This window comes from Kogia breviceps, chromosome 15 (genome assembly GCF_026419965.1).
Source record: "Kogia breviceps isolate mKogBre1 chromosome 15, mKogBre1 haplotype 1, whole genome shotgun sequence".
Classification (NCBI taxonomy): Eukaryota; Metazoa; Chordata; class Mammalia; order Artiodactyla; family Physeteridae; genus Kogia; species Kogia breviceps.
Window position 1 is genome coordinate 22,520,872 of NC_081324.1, and position 25,461 is coordinate 22,546,332.

Genomic DNA, 25,461 nt, shown 5'->3' on the forward strand with positions numbered 1-25,461 from the left:
TGAGTGTATTGCCAACACTAGGTGGTGTTCTCTGTCTGGGTCCTGAACACGCTTTAACGTTAAGTCCCATTGTTGACACCTGTGGATGTAGTTGGTGCTCTACCGAGGTTCCCTTTGTCCTCATCTTTCTGTACATGCCACTCCAACTTCCACCTGCCAGCACCTGTGTCCTTTTGCCTGTGACCTTTCTCTGTCCCCTGGAGCCTGTGCTGCAGTGCAGAACAGGCCAGAAGTACTGGGGGAGTAACAGCCAGGAGTGTGTTCATCAGCCAAAGATAGGCAGGGTGGGAAGGCCCTGAGGTGGATGTTCCACTCTGTCTAATGGAGCTCCACACCGGAATGAAGCTGCTTTGCCCACAGTGGTGACATGCACCCTTTGTCGGCTTCTTTCCCCTCCCCATCACTTCCCCATCACCTCTCAGTGTCTCCTGAGGTCATTCCTAACACCCCCAAATTATCTGCACCTGATTCTTGCTTCTGAAGGAAACTGAGCCAGTGCCCCATTTGACTTTCCTTACTGATAGAGCCCCAAGCTAGGAAGAAGCTATCAGACCAAGGACCAGCCTTGGTCAGAAGGTTTGGAACTGGTTCCAAAAGTTAGTTTGAAATCTACTATATGGACACTGGGCCTGACCCAGGTGATTCTGGAATGTCTTCCCTTTCTACCAATCTGTGTAGATTCTCCCCTCGCCTCCTCTGCAACTGCAAACCCTCAAAACGCTGGCCTTCGTGGGTGCAGGGAGAAGCCAGCCAGGTTCCAATGGCTCATCTGCTATTAAAGATGGGATCAGATAATGTGTAAATGAATGAGAGAGTAAGTAAATGAACAAACGAATCTATGTTCCAATAAAGCTTTATTTGGCCCATCCTGATCAAGTTTAATAATGTTTAATAGATTTTTTTAAAACATGAGTAAGTAATAGCAATTCCTCTGTAATAACAATTATATATGAACTCCTGGTCAAGATCAGCAGCTTGTTCCTTTACCAAAAAAGTAAAGCCGCCCTTTGAGGACAAATGGCACATGAGGAGTGGTGTACATTTCCTTTTCTTTAAAAAAAAAAAAAAAAAAAAAGAAAGAAAAGAAACCCAGACACTTCATATCTTCCATTTAAAAATTGGTCAGTATGGTTGCTTTTAAATATGTTTCTAACGTGTTGCAGGTTTCAATGCACAGATCCTAGTTAGCTGATTAGATTTAAGGTGCTGTTGAGATGAGGGTGAACCCAGCCTAAGATCAACACTGAGGAATCCTCTGTTTACAGACTGGCTCCTGTGGGCATCTTTGGGGGAAGCTGAACACCATTGTGGAAATGGCAGAGCATTTCCAGGGGACTGGGCTCCACGCTTTTGCAAGAGGGCCTGCTGTGCCCAAACACCGTCCCACCCCAGGCCCTGTGTACAAGTGTACCTCTGATCTGGCATGCTCCGAACTCATCCTGGCCTAAGCTAGGAGGGACACGGTGGCCTCGAGTCCTTTCTTTTGTCGTGGGGTCCCCATGCTGGTGCCTGACCCCTGAGGGCCCTTGATGTTGGTACCCCACCTTTCATACCTTCCTACCTTTCTGGATTCCCTGTCCCCAAGGCCTCTTGCTCTCCAATGCATTTCTTCAGGGCCTGCTCTTTGCCGGGGCTAAACGGATGATCAAAATCAAGGGTAATATTAATGAAGTCGGATGGGCCCCGTGTGAAATCTTCTCTCCTAACACATTTGCTCTAGGCAGCCACCTCACTGCTTTCCTCCAAATGAGCAATTCATGCCGAGAACGTGAGTTCCCAAGGTAGGCTTGGAGTGGGGCTATGAATATGGGGGTTGGGGTGTGGGGCAGGCTGGAGGGATTCTTGGAATTGCTGTCTTCAAACTCACCCGTGTATGACATTCCCTCGGGAGCAGGAGCTGTGTCACTGTGTCTGTGCGTGTGTCAGGAAAGTGCATAGGAAGTTCTGCAAAAGGTGTGTGCACAGGCCTGGGAGAATGGGTTATTTTACCCACAGAGCCCAAACTGGTCTGGTCTGCAACCAAGATTTCAGACCACACAGGGGTGAGGCAAATAGTACAGGGGTGAGGCAGATGGGAATATTTACGTACTTGAGGAGCCTGGAAAAAATATGCTTGGGGACTAGGGGAAAGAAGCTGGCTCAGTTTCCCGTTTCAGAGTTCAGGGGGCATTGCTCTGAGTAAAAACACGTAGAATGGGTCAGATGGTAATGGACAGGGAAGAAACATCTTGAACCAAGTTTTCTGAGCGAAAAGCCAGAGTGACGCCAGTAGAGGAAGACACTGTTTAGTGGACAGACACTGGCCTGGGGGCCAGGGGCCTGGGATTCAAGGCTTGCCCTGACACTGACTAGGCCCTGAACTTATAGTCACTTTGCTTCTCTGGGCCTCACTGTCCTTCCACATCCGTCAGCTGAGGCTAGTTGGGCCAGGTGGTTCCAACACTCTGCCTGCAAGTTTCCACTGCACACAGCCACCCAGGTGGGGCCTGCAGACTGCTAAGACATGCTTCTGCCCTGTACACCGCCACTTATAAAAACACAAGGGCCTCTTCCTCACTGGGAAAGTGATCAACCCCCAATCTCGGCTCCTGTTCAAACCCACTCCCAGAGGTTAAAGGCTAGTTATTAAGGCAGTTTAAGAAATGGACATTCCTCTCGCTCCTCGGATCCTTCCTGTGTTCGGCTAACCCCAAGGCAGCAGAGAGGGCGGCAGGGGTGGTGGAGATGCCAGGGAGGCAGCCCCCTCCTGCCAGGCCCTGCTTTCCCAGGACGGTCTTCGGGATGGCCTGGAGCGCCCCTCCAACGCCCTCACCACCTTTCTTTGGAGAAGGCCTCAGTCTGCACGAGATCGCCAGGGTGCTCGGAGATGCACGCGCCGTTGAGGTCGCCCAGTTTGTTGTCCGGCAGGTCCTCGGGCTTGGTGCAGAGCTTCAGGGCGCGGGAGATGAACACGTCCAGGTCGAACTGGGGGCTGGCGCCCCCGTCGATGGGGGCCGGACGGCCTGGTGGGGAGGCCGACAGGCGGCGCTCGGGGCCGTGGAGGGGCGGGCTGGCGCGCTCGGGGCCGCCCTGCGTGCTCTGGACCCACTGCGCAATCTCCAGGAAGAGGCTGGCCGGCTCTTCGTCGCGCGCCCCCGCGTCCGCCGCCACCGCGGCGGTGGGGGGCGCCCCGGCCGCCTGCTTCCAGTGCGACAGGTCCAGGATGAGCTTGGGCTCCGAGTAGTGGTGCGGCTTGTTGTCGCGCCACAGCAGCTTGTCCAGGTAGGACGGCGACCCCACCTTGTAGTCGCAGGAGCGCCCGTAGTCGGCCTCGAAGGCGCGCTCCATGGACGAGTGCGACTGCTCCAGGAAGCGCTCCGAGCTGCTCTGCGAGTCCTTGCGCGGGTCCACCTGCACGTCCTCCGCCAGCGGCGCCGAGCCCGCGCGCGGGTCGAGCTGCACCTCGCTTGCGTCCTGGTACCTGTCGGGCCGCCACTCCAGGTCCGACGACAGGCTCACAGGGTACCTGCAAGGGTAAGACAAGATGGCGATTGGACCCTTCCAACCGGGTTGGCTTTGTGGGGGGAGCCAACCCCCCTGAGCCCTGCCTGCCACCCACAGGCCGGCTTTCCATTCCTTCCCAGTCCCTCCAGCTCCTTCCCTCACCTCCCAAGGTGGGAGGGTGATGGGACAAGTAACGGTGAACCTCCAGGGCTCAGGTAGAAGGACTGATTGCCCGGCTTAACTCTTATATCCTTTTGATATTCAATATTCATTGAATAGCCTACAAATATTTCTTGAGCACCTCCTATGTGCCAGGCGCTGTTCTGGGCGTTACCAGACACGGCAGGGAACAGAACAAAATCCCTCTCCTCATGTAATGGTACTTTCTAGTGGCTCCACCTATGCAGTGCTCCGCAGACTTTGATGTGCACACAAATCACCTGGGGACCCTGTTGAAATGCAGACCCTGATCCAGTAGATGAGGTAGGGTATGAGAGTCTGCATTTCTAACAGGCTCCCAGGGACGCCAATGCTGCTGGTCCCTGGCCCACACTTTGAGTAGCAGGGCCCTAATGAGGGCTTCACGGCCTTGGCTCAGATTCGAATCACTTGTGTGTGGGGGGGGATTAAAAATAAAGTTCCATGCCTGCCCTACATCTCCAATGCTGATTCAGGAGGTCTAGGGAGGGGCCCAGCATCTGCGTGGTTTTCAGACCTCCCCAGGTGTTTCTAAGTTCCAGCCAGGGCTAAGAAGCCCTGCCGTAGTGGATCTGGTTGGAGGCCCTGCAGCACCTTGCATAGATGCTGAGCAGGCAAGGGCGTACTGAAAGATTACAGACACCCTCCGGAGAGGCCAGAGATCCTTGGAATTCTGCCCTCCATCAACTGTCCTGCAGCCCTGAAGAGCAAAGTCCGCTAGCCAAAGAGCAAATGAAGGGCAGGTGGGCAGGCCATCAGCTTGGGCTGAGCCCTCCCTCCCTGTGCCAGGTGTTCTATGCAGAATTGAGGGGGCGGGGAGAGGCGGGAGCCCAAGGGAAGCCTCAGGCAGCAGCCAGCCGCTCCCAGAACGGGAGACCTAGTGCTCACACAGGAAAAACCAAGGACAGGCAGGTTTGGCTGTGTGACGGGGCAGGCGGGCAGCTGCAGTCCACGCCTTGTGGTTTGCGAGGCCCAGGAAGGTCCCAGTTCTTCCCACCCTTCCAGTGATGCCATTAAGGTAGGGGTCACTCCTAGAGGTGAACACTGCCTCCTCCCATGAGGGTCCTTGAAATTGCAGGGATTTCTAGGAGGAAGAACTTGTGAAGCCCGTCACCTTTGGCTGCTACACGCCAAGGGCCAGATGTAAGGTGTCTGCAGTCTCCAGGCAACCCTGTGGAGTGAGTGCTACCACCTGCTTCATAGATGGGGACACTAGCGTTCAGAGGTAAGCAGTTTGCCCGAAGCAGCCGGGCCTGTGGGAAGGGGTTTGTCATTGCCTTTGGCATCCGCCTTCCTCATGCAGGTGTGATGGGAAAGGTCAGCACTAGAGGAGCACCAGGTTTAGAAGTGGTCAGAGCTGATGGGCAGGGGCCAAAGAAACCCTGCTACAGTCTTCCTGACACCAACGCCGTGCCATAGCCATGATAAGCAGAGGACAAACCCTGCAGCGCCAATGCTCTGTGCCCCCAGGTGCTGTGGAGTGGAGGAGGAGGGGCTGCAGGAACCACAGTCAAGGGCAGGGCTAGCATGGGGGTGGCACAAGAGAGAGTCTTCATTCATCTCTATTTGCTGGCAACTCTTGATAACGACAATCAATAACAACAAACCAACAAACCTGTCCCGAAATAGCAACGTTGCCCTGACCCTCCCTCGGAGCCTCCTTAATCTGAAACCCATCATCTGTCAAATGACTGAAAAGGAGAAACTGCTCATCTGTCACTTGGGTAACTAACCGTCACATTCTCGCAACAGTAGCGCTCCCACTTAGGCCTCCTTGGAGTCCTAGCTTCTAAGCCCTCGACTTCTATTTCTAAACCGAGCAGCTACCAGTGCTTCCTCCCAGAATTAGCAGATGGTGATGCCCAGATGTTTAGGTGCCTGATGTAGGAACATCAGAACAGGAAGGGACCTAAGAGGTCATGTGTGCTTATGCGGAGATTGTCAAAAACTGTATCTTCTACCCAACTCGGATTCGTTGGTAGTGACTTCCGGGCACACTGTGTTGAGAAGGATTCTGAGGCCCGGCTCGGTTTAGCAGGGAAGAGTCCTGTGATTGCTTAGCAGTGTCTGACATGGGTGCAGATTGGGGAGGGCCCCACATAGGCCAGGAATTAGGTGTGTGACACAATGCCAATCTCTAACCTCTCCGAGCTGTGGCTTCCTCGTGTGTCAATGAGCAATAATAATAATGGTGCCCCTTTACTGGCATCTCAGGAGGTGCAAATGATGTGAACGGCCTGAAGGTGTTGTGTGGTGGTAAATGTCACGTTGTTTTCTTGTCATGAGTTGCTGCATTTTGCTTTTCTGGGGCAAATTCCCAGCCTACACAGACGTGAGCTCTGGCTGTGGGTGCTCTTTAAGTGCTTGACCAACACTGTATTGAACCCTGTGTGCAGTACACTCGGGGTGGGTTGGGAAGCTGGTGGTGGCCGGTGTTGCACAAAGGCAGGCCCTGACCACGCGTGCAGGACATAGCTGGTCATCTACCGGGAATGTCTGGGGACAGGAGAGAAAGGCAGGAAGCTAAGCTGGGGAAAGCGCCCTATGGGCTATAGAACTTGGGAGACAGAAGGAAAGGTCATGGAGGATCAGAGGCAAATAGAAATGGGAGGACGGGAATGTGGGTTCCAGACTCCAGGGCTGGAACCGCACCTGTCCCAGTTGGAGAGCTGGCTCTGGTTGGTGGCCATCAGGAGGATGTCGTCAATCTCATCCTCTATGCGGAAGGGGTGCTGCGAGGTGGGCTCGTCCTCGGGGCAAGAGTACGGGCTCATGTAGGGATGCTGCAGCCCCATCTCGGCAGTCATGCGATCCATGGGGTTAAAGGTCAGGATCTTCTCCAGAAAGTCGATGGCTGTGGAGAGCAGAGCAGGACAGGAAGGTCATTCGTGCCCTTGGCAAGCTGAGAATAAGACCGCTCAGCATGGGGACACCCCCTAGTGTGTGTACGTTTCCATTTGTAAAAAGGCTTTTGGATGTTTCCTTTCTCAGGATCCTCACCACAATCTAGGGGCAAATTCAGAGCAGATGCTGCTTTTTGACTTCACTAATGAATTAATAGAGGTCCAGAGGGGTACAGTGACTTGCTCAAGGCCACTGTTGGTTACAGGAGGGCCAGGGCTAGAACTCTGCCTTAGGCCGCATTTCCCCAGAGACAAGGAGTGGGGTGGAGGTAGTTTATGTGGCAGTGATGCCAGGAAGCCCCGGTAGGGCATTGGGGAAGAAGCCAGTAGAGGATGTGCCAATGAACAGTTCCTGCTGAGAGCCCCTGGGGCTCCGTTCCACTGGGTCCTCCAAGAGACAGCATGGGACACACCTCAGAGGTGGTCCCACTTCGGGGGTGCGGGAAAGCTGGGGTATCTCCATCCCCACTCTCATTTGTCATGGGTTGAGTGCTGCTGGAGAGGGTGGAGGACCCAGCAGCAAAAAGCCTCAGTGAGAGCGGTCGCCGTGGAGCTAGGCAGGTGGGACAGACCCTGGCAGCCCAGGGCTCCTAAGTCCAGAGCCCTTTCTACCATGTGTTGCCCCTGGAGGTTTGACAAATAAAGGCCATCTTCAAAATATTTATCCCCTGGGCTGAAGCACCCATGCTGTGCCAGGCAGTAACCCTTCAGTGGCTAGATCAAGGGCAGGACCTGGCAGCTGAACCTGGGCGTGGAAACGGACACTCAGGAGCCCTGTGCGGTGGCTATTTGCCCACCAGCATGAAGGTATATCAAGATGGCAGCAACCTGTAGGGCGTTGCGGGTGCGCACTGGCTGAACATCAGCTCCGCACACGGGTGCCCTTTGTCCTGAGCGGGGGTAGGGACACCTGTCTGCCCTGTGAGCTCAGCCCTGGGTTAACTCAGGGCAAGTCCAGTCTGGAGGTTTGCATTCCTTCTCAGCACTGGAGGCTCCACTTAAATCATGGCTTGGCTAATCATGTTACAGCCCACATGGAAAAGGAGGAAAGCAGCTGAGCTCAAGGCCAGGCTTCTGTGCCCTCTGAGGGGCTCCTGGGTGGGCCTCAGCCTGCACCATTACCCTGCCCCTCACACCAGCCCTGGACCTCTCTGCAGAAAAATTCATCAGTGATTCAGGAAATCGATGGATTCTGAAGGTCACTGGCCTCCCAGGAGGATGCAGTTCTGCTCCATAATCCTAGACTGAAAGATCAGTTAAGCAGCAGTAACTCTGATACCTCCCCAGTGATCTGGGGCTCAGGGCATGCTTCTGGGCCCAGGGCTGCAGACCTGAAAGAGAATCAGCCTCACAGATTCCCAGGACTGGGAAGAATCAGGCAGTGCAGGGCCTAGCTCTGCCACTACCCAGCTCCAGGCTGGGCAAGTCTTTCCTTCTTTGGGCTCCCAGCCCCTCGCTCGGCCCCACCTACTACCCTGAACCTTTTGACAAGGAAGTGAGAGAGTTGGAGCTCTAAACATTGACTGGCATCATCACCGTTATCATCATGATTAAGAAAGACCCAGCGAACCCTGACGTTGGAAAGCGCCAGCCCCGAAGGCTGCTCCACTGATTCTAGTAAGGATGAGAATCTCCCCTTCCCTCTCCCTGACAGCTGGTCCTCCAGCAGGTGCCCAGACACTTCTGGGAAGCCCAAATGTTAGAAAATCCTGCCTTATAGCAAACCTAAATCTGCCCCTTTAACTCCTACCCTTGAGCCTCGCTCTGGTCCCCTCATGTCATCATGCTCTCTCTTCCCCATGACTGTTCCCATCATGTTTCAGGGCAGCAGTCATGTCCCATGCAAGCCCCCTGTCCTCCTGGCACACAACTGGCCTGCATCTCCTAGCCTCCCCTGCAGTTTGGTGTGGCTGGGGCCAATGGAAAGGGGTTGGAAATGATGTGTGTACCCCGCTTCCAGGCCAGACCCATAAAAACCTCCTGCAGGGGCTTCCCTGGTGGCGCAGTGGTTGAGAATCCGCCTGCTGATGCTAGGAGACACGGGTTCGTGCCCTGGTCCGGGAGGATCCCACATGCCGCGGGGCGGCTGGGCCCGTGAGCCATGGCCGCTGGGCCTGTGTGTCCGGAGTCTGTGCTCCGCAACGGGAGAGGCCACAACAGTGAGAGGCCCGCATACCGCAAAAAAAAAAAAAAAAAAAAAAAAAAAAAACCTCCTGCAGGAGTGTCTGCTCTCCCCTCCCATGTCTTCGGCCGGAAGTTGGTGCCCTGCGGGTAGTGGGGAGCCTTGAAACTACGATTGAAGATGTCACATGGCCGGCATCCCAGGCGTGGCCCCCAGGTTCCCCCACCCTGTCTGAACTTGAGTTGAGCAGTGAATACACTGCTAGCGGGTAAGCCACAGAGACTTCAGGTTTATCGGCTACAGCACTGGCTTCACCTTAACTCATAACCACACGGCCCCGCCTCCACCAACTCCTTTTCTCTAAGTTCAACCTCCCACATGTTTTCTTTGGTGCTTCTCCTATAATGAGGCTTCTGTACAATTGTGTCACCTCTCTGTGGCCCCAGTGGATTCCCAGCTGGGCTTCTCAGAGCCCCTGGGATCCTCAGGAAGGATTCTCAGGGGTGTCTCTGGAGATCAAGAGGCAGATGGGCAGGGCCCTTCACCCCTCACCCCTGCTGCACCCAGAGCACTCCTTTCCCTGTTTTGTATATTAGCTGATTTCCTCATCAGCTCTGTCATTTGTGATATAGTTTCTTCTTGTAAGTGGAGCTTAGAAGTGAACGCCCTGGCGTCGTCTCAGGCCTGCTCCCTTGTCTTGAACCTGTGGTGTGACGGCTGTCTCGGCTGCTGAGGGATACAGTCCACCCAGACTATGTCCTTCGAGCCTCTGAGGGGTGACAGCCAGTGAGGACTCCCACCTCTTCCCAGGCCTACGGGGCCTCAAATGGACAATCCAGGACAAACCGAGGGTCACCAACTGACTCTGACGGGCAGGTGGGTGTGATACCCTTTCTCCCACTGAAGTTTCATCTCAGCCATACCTCCCTACCCTGAGGCCAGGCTGATTGGGGCCACTTTTCACGCCCAGTGGCAGACAAGAGAATTGTGGTTGAAGCGGGCACATTGGGAGGGTGAAGCGTTTGTGAACATCTGTTCGGCTACAGGATCAAGTCCGTACACGTCAGCTGGGTATTCAAAGCCCTGCAGCCTCTTGGCCCTTCTCACCTATCCAGCTTCACTTCCTACACTCAGTTTCCCGCTGATGTGAGCCCTCACCAGTCCTCCAGGCTGGTTCTTTACCCCTCTCAGTGCTTGGTGGCTCCCTTCCCCTCCCCAAATGCCCAGAGTGAGGCTCTCGTTAGCCCATTAGGCTGTGCTCCTTCAGCCGCAGGCTCGTCTCTGACGTGTACTCCATCTTCCCAGCTAGACCATCACTTATGTCTCTGATCTCTGCGAGGCAGGCCCACCCCGCTCAGAGCCAAGTCACGAAGGGACTGCCGTGCGTGTGGTGGTTTGGGGGATGGGGACACGGGTGACACATCCCTGATCCAGAATTCCTGAGAATTCTGAACCTTGTGTCACATGGTGGGATTTCTACAGAGGCCTAGGAATCAAAGTAAATGTGGATGGGCTGAGTCTTAATTTGTGGGGAATCAAATTGCCCCCCTCCCTTAAAGATGGGGAAACTGAGACAGATTGAATGGGGATCATGGCCAGAGAAATTGTTAGTCCAAGTTCTTGGTTTCTTGATGGGGAGGAGTGTGGCAGAGACAGCTAGTCTGTTTTCCTCTTTCATAGAAATGGACACAGGGGCAATGGAGTAAGTGTCCACTACCCAGCCTCACTGCAGTGAGGTGGGACCATGTGCCCATGTTCTGGCCTACAGGACACGAATGGAGGTGAGGTTAAGTCAAGGGAGCTGCCCTCCTTCTTACCTTCCCCCAGCTGGTAAGGGCAACACCCTAAGGTGGCAGAAATACAAGACAGAAGGGGCGGGCTTCCCCGGTGGCGCAGTGGTTGAGAGTCCGCCTGCCGATGCAGGGGACACGGGTTCGTGCCCCAGAGACAGAAGGGGCTTGGGCCCTGGATGCCTGTAGAGCAGATCTACCACATTGGCCCTAGACTATCTACTTTGGATTATTATATAAGAGAGAAATAAACTTAACTTCTTTTTTCTTAAATAAGAAATACACGTTATTTAAGCTGTTGAGAATCTGGGTTTCTTTTACAATTGGCAAACCCATATCCTACCTGATATAGGGGTTTCCTAAGGGAGCCTCTAGCGGGTATAAGGCTGGTGGCAATGTAACATCTCAGATGATGGAGCAACTATCCTATGCTAGGGGCTTTACAAATTCTATTTTACTTACTTGTCACAGTGACCCTATGTGTCATGTATTATTATATCCATTTCACAGTTAAGGAAACTGAGATGCAGAGAAGATAAGAAACTTGCCCAAGGCCAAACAGCTAGTCACTGGTGGAACTGGGAACTGAGCCTGGGTCTGGCTTTGAAGCTGATCAAACCATACCATGGCCTTCCAGAGGGAAAAAATAAAGAGAGGTGGGAGAGAGGGAGGGAGGCAAGTGAGAAAGAAGGAAAAGGAAGCAAAATCAGGGGGAGAGTATGGGGGACCAGCTGTGACCGCCTTGAGGGTGGCCTGATGGCCGAACTCAGTCTGGAAGTAGCGAGGGCAAATAAATGCCCACTGCCAGGGGTCCCCAGCTGCTGTGTCTAGGGACTCTGTATGGTCCCTTTGGAAGAGCCTGCCTGCCCCAGCCCCCAAGGGGAAACCAGAGTGCTGCCTCCAGGTGCTGGCTCGGCTATGGGGCTCTGGTACCTTCGCTGTTCACTTCCGGGAGCAGCTTGCGCAGTGGCCTCTTCACCTCCCAGCTGCTGCTGACGAAGGAAGGCATCACCTTGAGCAGCTCGTCCTTGTCCTCCTCCCGGATCACAGGGATGGTCTCCAGGATGAGCTGCATCTGCTCCAGTTCGTGAGCCCCTGTGGGGAGGTAAACAGCAGATGGTTGAGCATGCTGCCCACGTGGCTGGCGCGTGTGGAAGCTCCCGGGCTGTTCTAGGACCCTGGGACGGGGGGAACCAGAGCTGGGCTGGGAGCCAGGAGACCTGAGTTCACTCTGCCACTAACTTGCTGTGTGACTGTGGGCAAGTTGCTTGCCATCTCTGGGGCTTGGTCAAATGTAGAAAGAAGGGGTAGTCTCGGGGGCCCCATCCGTTCCCCTAGCATTCTGTGCCTCTTGGAATGGGCCAGTCTCATAGAGCCTGAGTCGGCCATCGCTAAAGTGATGGGAGCAGCCTGGCCCAAGGCCTTCCAGATGCTCTCTCCCATATGCCTCTGTGCATGTCCTTTACTGGGCTGGAGAGGGAAGTGATTTTTTTTTTTTTTTTTTTTTTTTTTTTTTTTTTTTTTTTTTTTTTTTTTGCGGTATGCGGGCCTCTCACTGTTGTGGCCTCTCCCGTTGCGGAGCACAGGCTCCGGACGCGCAGGCCTAGCGGCCATGGCTCACGGGCTTAGTTGCTCCACGGCATGTGGGATCTTCCCGGACCAGGGCACGAACCCGTGTCTCCTGCATCGGCAGGCGGATTCTCAACCACTGCGCCACCAGGGAAGCCCCGAGGGAAGTGATTTTTAAGGCTAGGAATGAGTCTTACCTTTTGGATGCCCATTAGGAGGGAAAAAAAGTCAGGAAGAACAAATTAAGCTTGGGTCGTGTCATGAGCACACCGCCTCTGTGCTCCTTTGGGCTGAGGGAGGAAGACAGACTGTGCCAGGTCTGTGGGACAGGATGGAGTCAAGCGTTCAAGCACTCATTCACTTACTCATTCATTCATTCAACAAATGATTATTTATGGAGTGTCGTCTCCCTGCCAGGCGTCATGCTGGATGCTGGGAACGAATACTGTAAGAAGCTTCAGGCTTTGTGCATCTTGGAAACTCAACTCCTCTTCTACGCTTAGGTCATCACCGATGCTGCTTCAGAGCTTTGACACTGCTGGGATGGGTCAGGTCTGAGTCCTTGCTGCCCCCTCTGACTTCCAGGCTGTTCTTACCTCCAGTTCCTCCATTTTCCCTTTTGCCATTTGCCTCTCCCAGGTGAAACCCAACCAGGCCCCATCTTCCTTAAGAAGTGCCCCTGACTCACCCAGCTGCACAGAGCTCCCTCCCCATACCACCGATTCCCATGGGGTCCCAGTCTTCCAGAAGCTGGTAGCCGAGGGCGGGGCTCTTCTGTGTCCCCCAGGATGCCCTGTGAGCCACTAAGCACTTGTGGATGCTGTGAGCGCTGGCCCAGAAAGTGCCTACGGATCAGCATCTGCTCTGAACGAGTCCCTTGGCCTCTCCCTGCAGTGGGCTCATGTAGGCTCAGTTCAGAGACTCTGGGAGACTTGTGGGGTCCCCTCTCCAAATGAGCATTCCAGACCGACCTCTCACAGTGGCCGGGAGAGGAGAGGAAGGGGCTGAAAATGTAGGATGGGTGTTTTTAGGGGTCAATCTCAAGGTGTTTGAATATACACGATCATTGATTTTCATAGTTCTGTGCTCAAAAGGCTTTTTTTAGCCTCTCCAGTATTTTGCCTGAAATGGTTGATAATAAGGTGCTTCCAAGTAGTGCCATAAAAGCTGCAGAGGTAATGTCAAGGAGAAAGACTAGCATGTTTGTGATTAACATGTGTTTACCCTTTTACTGAGCTACAGCAGAGGAGAAGGAAGGTGGCCTGGGTAGCAGCTTACCAGCAAAGAGCATCCTCCCTGTGAGCATCTCTGCCAGGATGCAGCCAGCGGCCCACATGTCAATGGCTTTGGTGTAGTTGTTAGGGGAGAGGAGCAGGCGTGGTGAGCGGTACCATTTCGTTACCAACCCTTCTGACAGGTAACCCTGGAAGACAAAATCCCGGCTTCCAGTAATCAGTCATTTGTAGACACCCTCCCTCTCATGCCTCTCCTCCTTTCCCTTTCCAGGGAGACAGGACCCCTTTCACTCTCCATCCTTTCCCATTTCTCGTCTGGTTAGAGGGGTTCAGGCAGCTTTGTGGGGCTCAGAGGATTTGGTGGGGGAATCTTATGAGGCCCTGGAGTTCTCTCCTGTAGAAAGGGATCCAGGATGACACTATTTAAGAAGCAATGCTTTCCCACCCCATCTTGATGTAACGACGCATAGCTCTCTACCCTCATCTAGTAAGAAGATGGATAAATAGGAGCCATACTTGAGTTTGTTATCACAATCAACAGAGTAACGATGAGACAGTGGAATTTGATTTATTCAGTGGCTGAATGTCAGAAACAGCTGTAAAATTTAAATCAAGCCAGTTGCTTTGGTGCAGATGATTAAATTAATTCTGCCGTGATGCCAGACGCCAAGCCCCTGCTGGGAATGGATGAGGCCAGCTTCATAATGGGTGCGGGTGAAGGGCTTTTGGAAGCAGCCCTAAAAGGCAGAGTGGACACAGCTTCGGTTGGCCCAGAGGATTCTGGGAGTTCTACAGAGTGTCTTTTGGGGGATAGATGTTCTAGCTGATTTCAGCCACTGCTCAATGTGCGGTCTGGAGTGGAATCCCTCACTACGGGATATAGTGACAGCATAGGTGCTTCAGTATAGATAGGGAAATAAAGCCAGGCAATTCAGAGCTTGTTCTCTATGTAATTCACAAAGCTGGCCCAACAGTGGAATCTTGGAAATGTCTGTTGAATTACATGGAACGGTCTCTCTAAAGTGAAAAAATAGACCTATTTGGAGGTCAAGGTCAGATAATTAGCACCAGGGGGATCCAATGAGAAATTCTAGGGATGGTTTTGTTATTTGCTGTTGTAATTTCCAATTTAGCATCTAATTTTCCTTTTTGCTGGTGTAAAAAGTATCACAGACCTAGGTTAAAAACAGTTGAAACTTTAGGAAGCCCAAGTACTCAGGAGCTTTTGATCAATTAATCTGAAATCTTGTCACTTGTTGAGAAAAGATTTATTCTGTTTTAAACCTGAGATCCCTGAGTTACAGCAGTCTTCTCTCCTCTGTGGCACATATTTCTTTAGAGCAGGTCCTCAGACTGGTGGAAGGAAGGAAGAAAAGACTAAAGCATACCCATTCCCCAGCCTCGATGCTCCAAAATGAGCTCCTTATAATTTTAAAAATATGCCCCCTTTCTCTGTCCTTTGGGCCTCTGCATGTGTACTTTCCAGGGATGGGTGTCCTCATACCCACTGTCCTTCCTGGCTGACTCACACTCAGGCCTGCTTCCTCTCAGAAGCTTCCCAACTCCCTGGGATGAGGTTGAATGCCCCTTCCCAGGAGCTCCATGATCCCTGTCTTGTCACTGTTTCTTTACTTCTCTGCAATTCCACCTTCACCCACCCCACCCCCAGGACCACTAGACTATTCACCCCTCATGGGCTGAGGCTGTAATCTTGTTTCACAGCCATTTATGCATTGCCTACTTCCAAGTCTGCCTCCTAGGAAATGTCCACTGAACACGGGTGGATGGATGAGTAAGGAACGTCTCACATGGTCTTAACCCCTTCAAAATGGGGCACCTTCTGGAGGAACCACTGATCCCCTTCTTTAACAGACCTGATTTTATGGAGAGATCCAGTTCCCACTTTCAATGGTGGATGAGGCGTTTAGAAAAGTTGACAGCTTTTGCCTTATGCCTTGCCTTCTTCCAGAAAGGACTGGCAAGTGTAAGTAATTTTTTTAAAAGTCAGGTTTATTGAAGTATAATTTATAAACGGTAAAATTCACTCTTTTTAGGGTACAGTTCTATGAGTTTTGACAAAGCGTAGAATCATGAAACCACCATCACAATCAAGAGACATACAATTCCATCAGCTCACACAATTCCCTCGTGCCCCCTTCTGGTCACCCCCGAGCCCCAGTTCCCTAGAAACCACTGTTTTCCATCCCTTTAGTTTTGCTTGTGCAGAACGTCATATAAATGGAATCACAGTGTGTGGCCTTTTAAGTCTGAATTCTTCCCCTTAGCATAATGCATCTGGACTCATCCACATTGCTGTATGAAGAGTAATCTGTTAGGAGTTTAAGTTTGATTCTAAAAAGGAGAGACAAGCCAGACTGTAGAAGCTCACATCTGGGTGGGTGGCTTATAAATAAAGAATGGTCCAATTTTATTTTCCAGTCAGAGGGTGAGAGTGTCAGAGGAAGACTAAAGCAGAGTACCCAGAGGGGAGGTGACTTAAGGCGAGTTTACTCTGATGTGTAAATGAGCAATCTTTTATGGGAAGGAATTCCCTATAATTAACACATGCCTATCTGCAGAGTCCGGAGCTGAAGTGGGATACAGGGAGCTTCCTTCTGAAACACCTGCCCTGAAAGTAAAAGAAAGATGTTTGCATGGGCAAGGCTGCCCCAGGGCCAGAATTATGGGCAAGGCCATGATAACAGCTGAGAAAGTTCACCCCCGGCTCTTCCTTACCTTTGAATGAAAACCAAGAACCTGCCAGATTTTTGTCAGCTACTAGCTGCTTCCCTCAAGTTACTTGTCCCTCAAGTCAGGGGATTTACTGATATGTTTCAGAAGCCACAGGACAGAGGAGAATTGGGGAAGGTGCAGTGCATTTTCTGCCAGGCTCTGGAGCAAGGGGAGCCCTGGGGAAGGGGGGGATGGGAACAGAGGGGAGCCTCCATTCCTGGGTCTGTGGGGCAGACATAGGGAGGGGCTGGAGGTCTTGCCCTCAGCTGAGATGAGCCCTGGGTGTCTGAGTGGGAGAGGCACTGGGGCCTGCCGCACAATACTGGTGATCTGAATTCAGCAGAGGAGTTTTAGTTGAGTGGATGGGGCAAAAGTCAGAATTTTCTAGAATTAAAAAAAATCTTTAGGGCTTCCCTGGTGGCGCAGTGGTTGAGAATCCGCCTGCTGATGCAGGGGACACGGGTTCGTGCCCCGGTCCAGGAAGATCCCACGTGCCGTGGAGCGGCTGGGCCCGTGAGCCATGGCCGCTGAGCCTGCGCGTCCGGAGCCTGTGCTCTGCAACGGGAGAGGCCACAACAGTGAGAGGCCCGCGTACCGAAAAAAAAAAAAAAAAAAATCTTTAAAGATACCCAGGAGTGGAGACTCAATTTTATCAGAAGGGCCCATAAATCCATAAGTGTACTGGCTCAACAGAAATCCTTAAATGGCTTTTCTGCCAGAGGCTGCAGGGAGAAGATAGTTTCAGCTCCATTTGGATGTAGAGGAAGTTGTCTTCAGTGATCAGACATGGTGTCTCCTGGGGCTCGCCCATCGGCAGGCTGACCAGTGGGTGGGACAGAGGGTACAGGCCGGGCATGTTGTCTCATCACCACGCTGGGGAGACGGGAAGTGGACACTCCTCGGGTCACCCCTGAGTGTAAGAGACAAGACCAGAATCACCCTTTCCCTAGTGTCCCATTCCTCCTGCCACCCTGTCCCTTGGTGTTTCCGGTGAGAAGGCAACTCCAGAGGCACCACTGGGAGGGGTGGACATGGTTTCCTGTCTAGACCCCACCATGGGGCCTTTGGGCTTCTTCAGCTATTACTCCAACCAGCCCATTGTGCTGGAGTCATGTCCAGCCAGTGAGAGGCTTTGACTTTGAAAGCCTTAAAGTTGTTTGGAGATAATCTGGTAGCAGCTGCCCCAGGAGGAGAGTAATTAGGGACCCCCCCACAGATCCAGAGGGAGGGTAGAATTAAAGCTGAGCATTCTCTTTGCTGAAGGAGCAAGGAAACCACACTCAGTCCCAGCTGCCTGCCAAGGAATTCAGAACAGCCTCCATCGAACTCACCCCGGAAGGGTGGGCACCCATCCGCTGCTCCGGCAAGCCTGTATTGGGTGGGCTTCAGCTCTGCTCAGCTTGCCTTCTCTGTGCCTCCACTGGCCCAAGCCTGATCTCTTGGGTCTGGGAGTCAGAAGACTGGAGGAGAAGGCTTGATCCCATAAACTTTCCACTTCACCCTTTAATGCACCTACTGGTACCTCACAGAGGTAGGGCAAATTTAAATAGGGACAACACTCTCCCAAGAATAAAAGCCCTGGGTGTGGGAAGACGCCAAGTTAGCATCTCCCCACAACTAGGGTGCCTGACAGCTGCTGGTGGGGACCCTGATGCCCAAAGAGATGGGAGGAACCCCCAAGTGAACAAGACATGGGGGCACTGAAGGGGGAGGAGAAGTGGAGGCCAGACAGGATTGGCATCCCTGAGGCTGGGGAGATCAGGAGAGGCAGGTGGGAGGGACCCTCATGGAAGAGCAGGAGAGGAGCGGAGGGTGATCTCCTGGCCCACTTCGGCCGGGGAGCCTGCTGAGCTCCCAGGCCGATACCCCCCCTCCAAAGCCCCCTCCAGGCTGCATGGGTCCTGGGGGCATAGGAAGGAGGCTGAGGGGAGAATAGGAGAGGCAGGTGGGAGGAGCCCTCCCAGACGGGAGGAGCAGGAGAGGAGAGGAGGGTGTTTGCCCCGCCCACTTGAGTGAAGGCAGCCTGCTGGACTCCCAGGTGAAGTCCCCTGCCCTCTGAGACTAGCGGTGGGGGGCACGCCTGGGCCCCTTCTGTTCCTTGAGCCTAAACCCCACCCCCCACAGCCCCCAGGGCCTTTTCCAGCCCTGTGGGTCCTGAGCATAGGCCCCACCAGCCACCAAACCTCGCTCTTGCTTAGACTGCACCCTCCACAGCCAAGGCCTCCCCCTGCCACTTTTTTCTTTCTTTTTTTCCTTCTTCCTCCTCCTATTTCTTATTATTGTGGTACTGATGTACCTTCCGGTTGTTGATTCATCTATATTTTTATCTTTATATTCTTTCTAACATATCTGTTAGTTTCCTAGTCTAATTTTATTTTTTAATTTTTTATTGTTCTCTATCTTTTTTTTTTTTTTGCCACCCCACACGGATTGCGGGATCTTGGTTCATGAGCCAGGGGTTGGGCCAAAGCTCCTGCGGTGGGAGCTCTGAGTCCAAACCACTGGACTAACAGAGAACCTTAGATCCCAGGGAATATTCATCGGACAGAGGTCTCACAGAGGTCCTCATCTCAGCACCAAGACCCAGCTCTACCCAACATCCTACAAACTCCAGTGTTGGAAGCCTCAGGCCAAACAACCAGTAAGACAGGAACACAATCCCACATTAAAAAAAAAAAAAAAAAAAGAGATGACAAAAAGTATGTCACAGATGAAGGAGCAAGGTAGAAACCTACAAGACCAAATAAATGAAGAGGAAATAGGCAACCTACCTGAAAAGGAATTCAGAGTAATGATAGTAAAGATGATCCAGAGTCTCGGAAATAGAATGGAGGCATGTTTTGAGAAAATACAAGAAATGTTTAAGAAATATCTAGAAGAACTAAAGAACAAACAAACAGAGATGAACAACACAATAACTGAAATGAAAAATACACTAGGAGGAATCAATAACAGAATAACTGAGGCAGTACAACGAATAAGTGAGATGGAAGACAAAAGGGTGGAAATAACTGCCAAGGAATAGATTAAAGAAGAAAAAATGAAAAGAATTGAGACCTCTGGGACAACACTGAACACACCAACATTAGAATTACAGGAGTCCCAGAAGAAGAAGAAAGAACGAAAGGGTCTGAGAAAATATTTGAAGAGATTATAGTTGAAAACTTCCCTAACATGGGAAAGGAAATAGTCATCCAAGTCCAGGAAGCACAGAGAGTCCCAGACAGGATAAACCCTAGGAAAAAGACACCAAGACACATATTAATCAAACTAACAAAAATTAAATTCAAAGAAAAATTATTAAAAGCAGCAAGGGAAAAACAAAAAGCAACATACAAAGGCATTCCCATAAGGTTATCAGCTGATTTTTCATCAGAAACTCTTTAGGCCAGAAGGGAGTGGCAGGATACACTTAAAGTGATGAAAGAGAAAAATCTACAACTAAGATTACCCTACCCAGCAAGGATCTCTTTCAGATTCAATGGAGAAATCAAAAGCTTTTCAGACAAGCAAAAGCTAAGGGAATTCAGTATCACCAAACCAGCTTTACAACAAATGCTAAAGAAACTTCTCTAGGTGGGAAGCACAAGAGAAGTAAAAGACCCGCAAAAACAAACCCAAAGCAATTAAGAAAATTGTAATAGGAACATACATATCAATAATAACCTTGAATGTAAATGGATTATATGCCCCAACCAAAAGACACAGACTGGCTGAACAGATAAAAAAAGAAGACCCATATATACACTGTCTACAAGAGACACTTCAGACCTATGGACACATAGAGACTGAAAGTGAAGGGATGGAAAAAGATATTCCATGCAATTGGAAATCAAAAGAAAGCTGGAGTAGCAATACTTGTATCAGATAAAATAGACTTTAAAGTAAAGACTGTTACAAGAGATAAGGAGTGACACTACATAATAATCAAAGGAACAATCCAAGAAGAAGATATAACAATTATAAATGTTTATGCACCCAACATAGGAGCACCTCAATACATCAGGCAAATGCTAACAACCATGAAAGGAGAAATTGACAGTAACACAATAATAGTAGGGGACTTTAACACCCCATTTACACCCATGGACAGATCATCGAAACAGAAAATAAATAAGGAAACACAAGCTTTAAATGACAAAACAAACCAGATAGATCTAATTGATATTTATAGAATATTCCACCCAAAAGTGGCAGAATACATTTTCTTCTCAAGTGCACATAGAACATTCTCCAGGATAAATCACATCTTGGGTCACAAATCAAGCCTCAGAAAATTTAAGAAAGTTGGAGTCATATCAAGCACCTTTTCTGACCACAATACTATGAGACTGGAAACCAATTACAGGAAAAAAAACTGTAAAAAACACAAATACATGGAGGCTAAACAGTGTGCTACTAAATAACCAAGAGATCACTGAAGAAATCAAAGAAGTAATTAGAAAAAACATAGAAACAAATGACAATGAAAACACGACAATCCAAAACCTATGGGGTGCAGCAAAAGCAGGTCTAAGAGGGGAGTTTATAGCAATACAATCCCACCTCTAGAAACAAGAAAAATCTCAAATAAACATTCTAACCCTACACTTAAAACAACTAGAGAAAGAAGAACAAAGAAAACCCAAAGTCAGTAGAAGGAAAGAAATCATAAAGGTCAGAGCAGAAGTAAAAGAAATAGAAGAGAAGAAAACAATAGCAAAGATCAATAAAATTAAAAGCTGGTTCTTTGAGAAGATAAACAAAATTGATAAACCCTTAGCCAGACTCATCAAGAAAAATAGGGAGAGGATGCAAATCAATAAAATTATAAATGAAAAATGAAAAATCACAGCTGACAATGCAGAAATACAAAGGATTATAAGAGACAACTACAAACAACTATATGCCAATAAAATGGACAACCACAAAGAAATGGACAAATTCTTGGAATGGTACAATTTTCCAAGACTGAACCAGGAAGAATTAGAAGATATAAACAGACCTATCACAAGTAATGAAATTGAAACTGTAATTAAAAATCTTCCAACAAACAAAAGTCCAGGACCAGATGGCTTCACAGGCAAATTCTATCAAATATTTAGAGAAGAGCTAACACATATCCTTCTCAAACTCTTCCAAAAAACTGCAGAGGGAGAAACACTCCCAAATTCATTCTACAAAGCCACCATCACCCTGATACCAAAACCAGAAAAAGATATCACAAAAAAAGAAAATTATAGACCAATAATGCTGATGAACATAGATGCAAAACTCCTGAACAAAATACTAGCAAACAGAATCCAACAACACATTAAAAGGATCATACACCATGATCAAGTGGGATTTATCCCAGGGATGCAAGGATTCTTTAATATACACAAATCAATCAATGTGATACACCACATTAACAAATCAAGGGATAAATACTACATGATCATCTCAATAGATGCAGAAAAGGCTTTTGACAAAATTCAACACCTATTTATGATAAGAAAACTCTCCAGAAAATGGGCATAGAGGGAACCTACCTCAACATGATAAAGGCCATATATGACAAATCCACAGCAAGCATCATACTCAATGGTGAAAAACTGAAAGCATTTCCACTAAGATCAGGAACAAGACAAGGATGTCCATTCTCACCACTGTTATTCAACATAGTTTTGGAAGTCCTAGCCACGGCAATCAGAGAAGAAAAAGAAGTAAAAGGAATCCAAATTGGAAAAGAAGAAGTAAAACTGTCACTGTTTGCAGATGACATGATACTATATATAGAGAATCCTAAAGATGCCACCAGAAAACTACTAGAACTAATCAATGAATTTGGTAAGGTTGCAGGATACAAAATTAATGTACAGAAATCTCTGGCACTCCTTAGAGCAACAATGAAAAATCAGAGAAATTAAGGAAACATTTTCATTTACCACTGCAACAAAAAGAATAAAATACCTAGGAATAAACTTGTCTAAGGAGGTGAAAGACTTGAACTCAGAAAACTCTACAACACTGATGAAAGAAATCAAAGATGTCATAAACAGATGGAGAAATATACCATGTTCTTGGATTGGAAGAATCAATATTGTGAAAATGACCATACTACCCAAAGCAATCTATAGATTCCATGCAACCCCAATCAAACTACCAATGGCATTCTTCACAGAATTAAAACAAAAAATTTTACAATTCATATGGAAACACAAAAGACCCTGAATAGCCAAAGCAATGTTAAGAAAGAAAAACGGAGTTGGAGGAATCGGGCTCCCCGACCTCAAACTATACCACAAAGCTACAGTAATCAAGACAGTATGGCACAGAAACAAATATAGATCAATGGTACAGGATAGAATGCCTACAGATAAACCCATGCACATTCAGGCACCTAATTTACAACAAAGGAGGCAAGAACATACAATGGAGAAAAGACAGCCTCTTCAATCAGTGGTGCTGGGAAAACTGGACAGCTACATGTAAAAGAACGAAATTAGAACACTCCCTAACACCATACACAAAAATAAACTCCAAATGGATTAAAGACTTAAATGTAAGACCAGACACTATAAAACTCTTAGAGGAAAACATAGGAAAAACACTCTTTGACATAAACCACAGCAAGATCTTTTTTGACCCACCTCCTAGAGTAATGGAAATAAAACCAAAGATAAACAAATGGGACTTAATTAAACGTAAAGGCTTTTGCACAGCAAAGGAAACCATAAACAAGACAAAAAGACAACCCTAAGAATGGGAGAAAATATTTGCAAATGAAACAGACAAAGGATTAATCTTCAAAATATACAAACAGCTCATGGAGTTCAATATCAAAAAAACAAATCCAGTTACAAAATGGGTGGAAGATCTATATAGACATTTCACCAAGGAATACATATAGATGGCCAAGAAGAACATGAAAAGATGTTCAACATCACTATTAGAGAAATGCAAATCAAAACTACAATGAGGTATCACCTCATGCTGGTCAGAATGGCCATTATCAAAAAATCTAGAAACAATAAATGCTGGAAAGGGTGTGGTGAAAAGGGAACCCTCCTGCACTGTTAGTGGGAATGTAAATTGATACAACCACAGTATGGAGTTTCCTTAAATAGCTAAAAATAGAGCTATCATATGACCCAGCAATCCCACTACTGGGCATATACCCTGAGAAAACCATAATTCAAAAAGAGTCATGTACCACAATGTTCATTGCAGCTCTATTTACAATAGCCAGGACATGGAAACAACCTAAGTGTCCATCAACAGATGAATGGATAAAGAAGATGTGGCACATATATACAATGGAATATGACTCAGCCATAAAAAGAAACGAAACTGAGTTATCTATAGTGAGGTGGATGGAACTAGAGTCTGTCATACAGAGTGAAGTAAGTCAGAAAGAGAAAAACAAATACCGTATGCGAACACATATATGTGGAATCTAAAAAAAAAAAAGTTCTGAAGAAGCTAGGGGCAGGACAGGAATAAAAACGCAGACATAGAGAACACGGGGTGGGAGGGGGAAGCTGGGGTGAAGTGAGAGAGGCATGGACATATATACACTACCTAATGTAAAATAGATAGCTAGTGGGAAGCAGCCGCATAGCACAGGGAGATCAGCTCGGGTCTTTGTGAACACCTAGAAGGGTGGGATAGGGAGGGTGGGAGGGAGATGCAAGAGGGAGGGGATATGTGGACATGTGTATGCATGTGGCCGATTCACTTTGTTGTACAACAGAAACTAACAGTAATGTGAAGCAATAATACTCCAATAAAGATCTATTAAAAGAAAAAAGATAAGAGTGCAGTCAGCCGTAGCTCTGTGCGTGCGTTGGGGTGGGGGGATGGCAGGGCAGGCAGGAAGGATTGCTGCTCCGTTCATACCTAATGGCTGTTGAGGGCTGCCCCTGCTTCCAGGTCAGGATGGAGTGGGGCTCTGACAGCCTCACCTTCCTGACCAGAAGTCTGTGGCATGTGTCCTGGGAGCCCAACTTGTGTCATCCATGTGCGGCAGAAATGAAATGACTAAGATCATCCCTGGCTTCAAAGAGCATGTAATGTGGTTAAATAGATGAAACGTTCAATAGGAAAAGATGATCGGAAGGACCAGGAGAGGATCTCGGTCAATATTTATGTAGGACTTGCTCTGTGCTGGGCGCTGTGTTAGCATTTTACCTGAACTTATTCAACAATCCATCCATCAGATTCTAGATGCAGCCTCTCTATACAACTTGTCCAAGTTCACATGGCTGAGAAGTGGTCCAGGGCATCCAGCTGCAGAGCCCACACCCTAGCCTGTATGCTGCTGGACCTCCACCACCTCGCATACTAAATAGAGTCAATGATAGACAGCAAGGCAGAGGCGTGCTCCGAGCACAGAGGGGTGGTATTTTGTCCTGAGGTGGGTCAGAGAAAGCTTCATGAGAAGAGGTTGGTTTCAGTTGGTATTGATGGATGGGGACATCTTGGATAGCTGTGCTGGGGAACATCTGAGGGGGTGGTGGCGGTGGGGGGGAGCCAGTGTGAGTAAAGTTTGGGGGGCCGGCGAGACCTAGAATGTGCTCAGAGGACAGACGTCTGGACATGTGGACAAATGAGACATGGGGAGGGGCTGAGACTGACCTTTGTTCTGAAGGTCAGCGGGTCCCCAAGGACCTCCTGTATGAGAATCAGGGGAAGTGCTTGTGAGACGTGCAGACTGGCCAAAGCTGACTTAGATCCTCCAATCTCCATCTCATATGAGCTCCCAGGGGAACCCTTATGCCCCTCCTACTTTGAGACCCCCAGGAAGGATGCAGGGAGCTGTGGAAGGACGCCGAGTGGGGAGGAAGGGATGGTGGGTAGGATGGGTCTTTCAGTGTAGCCTGTGGAAAGTCCTGGGCAGGCCTGTGCCTGTTATTGGGCTCCTGCTGATTCTGACTAGTTGGAGGGCCGTTCTTGGAGCCCTTGTGGCAGTTGCAGGCTCAGCACACCTGTCACTGGAAGCTGGGAGGCTCGCAAGCTGGGCTGGCAGCAAAGATGCTGCTCTCCAGATAGCAGGGGGTTAACAGTCTCAGAAAGGCTTCGGGAAGGCCCCTGGGTACCACACTTCCTTGAAAGCGGGTAGGAATGCACACATGGACTCCTGTCTGATCTAGAAGAAACTAGGTCAAGGGAGAAAGGAATCAGGCTATGGAGAAGTGAAAACTTTGAGCTTTAGGGGGTCAGTGGCGATGGTTGCACGATTGCTGTGATTTTGTGGAGGTGCAAGTTCCCAGAAGAGCTCCTGGTGGATGTGCTGTGGAAACCAAAGGAACATCACATAAGGAATGGGAAAGACAGGGCACGCTGAGCCTGGAGAACATTGTGGGGGGCATGAAAGCTGCCTCTAGACTCATGCAAGGCTGTCATTCGGACCAGGAGCTAAGCTTGCTCTCTGAGGCTCTTGGGACAGACGTGAGCCAAAGTGTAAG

At 49.5% G+C, this 25,461-nt stretch overlaps 1 protein-coding gene across 2 annotated transcripts in view; it reads right to left on the bottom strand.

The window, feature by feature from the left end:
- Nucleotides 1-837: 837 nt before the first annotated feature.
- Nucleotides 838-25,461, bottom strand: part of MAPK4 (mitogen-activated protein kinase 4) — a 207,096-nt gene continuing 182,472 nt past the window's right edge. For both annotated transcript variants that reach the window (XM_067014931.1, XM_059039803.2), the window contains 4 exons: nucleotides 13,344-13,488; nucleotides 11,430-11,591; nucleotides 6,334-6,535; nucleotides 838-3,505 (listed from right to left, as the gene is read on the bottom strand). In XM_067014931.1, the coding sequence (XP_066871032.1) occupies nucleotides 2,809-3,505; nucleotides 6,334-6,535; nucleotides 11,430-11,591; nucleotides 13,344-13,401 (1,119 nt within the window). In that variant the 5' untranslated portion in view covers nucleotides 13,402-13,488 and the 3' untranslated portion in view covers nucleotides 838-2,808. The remainder of the gene's footprint in view (nucleotides 3,506-6,333; nucleotides 6,536-11,429; nucleotides 11,592-13,343; nucleotides 13,489-25,461) is intronic.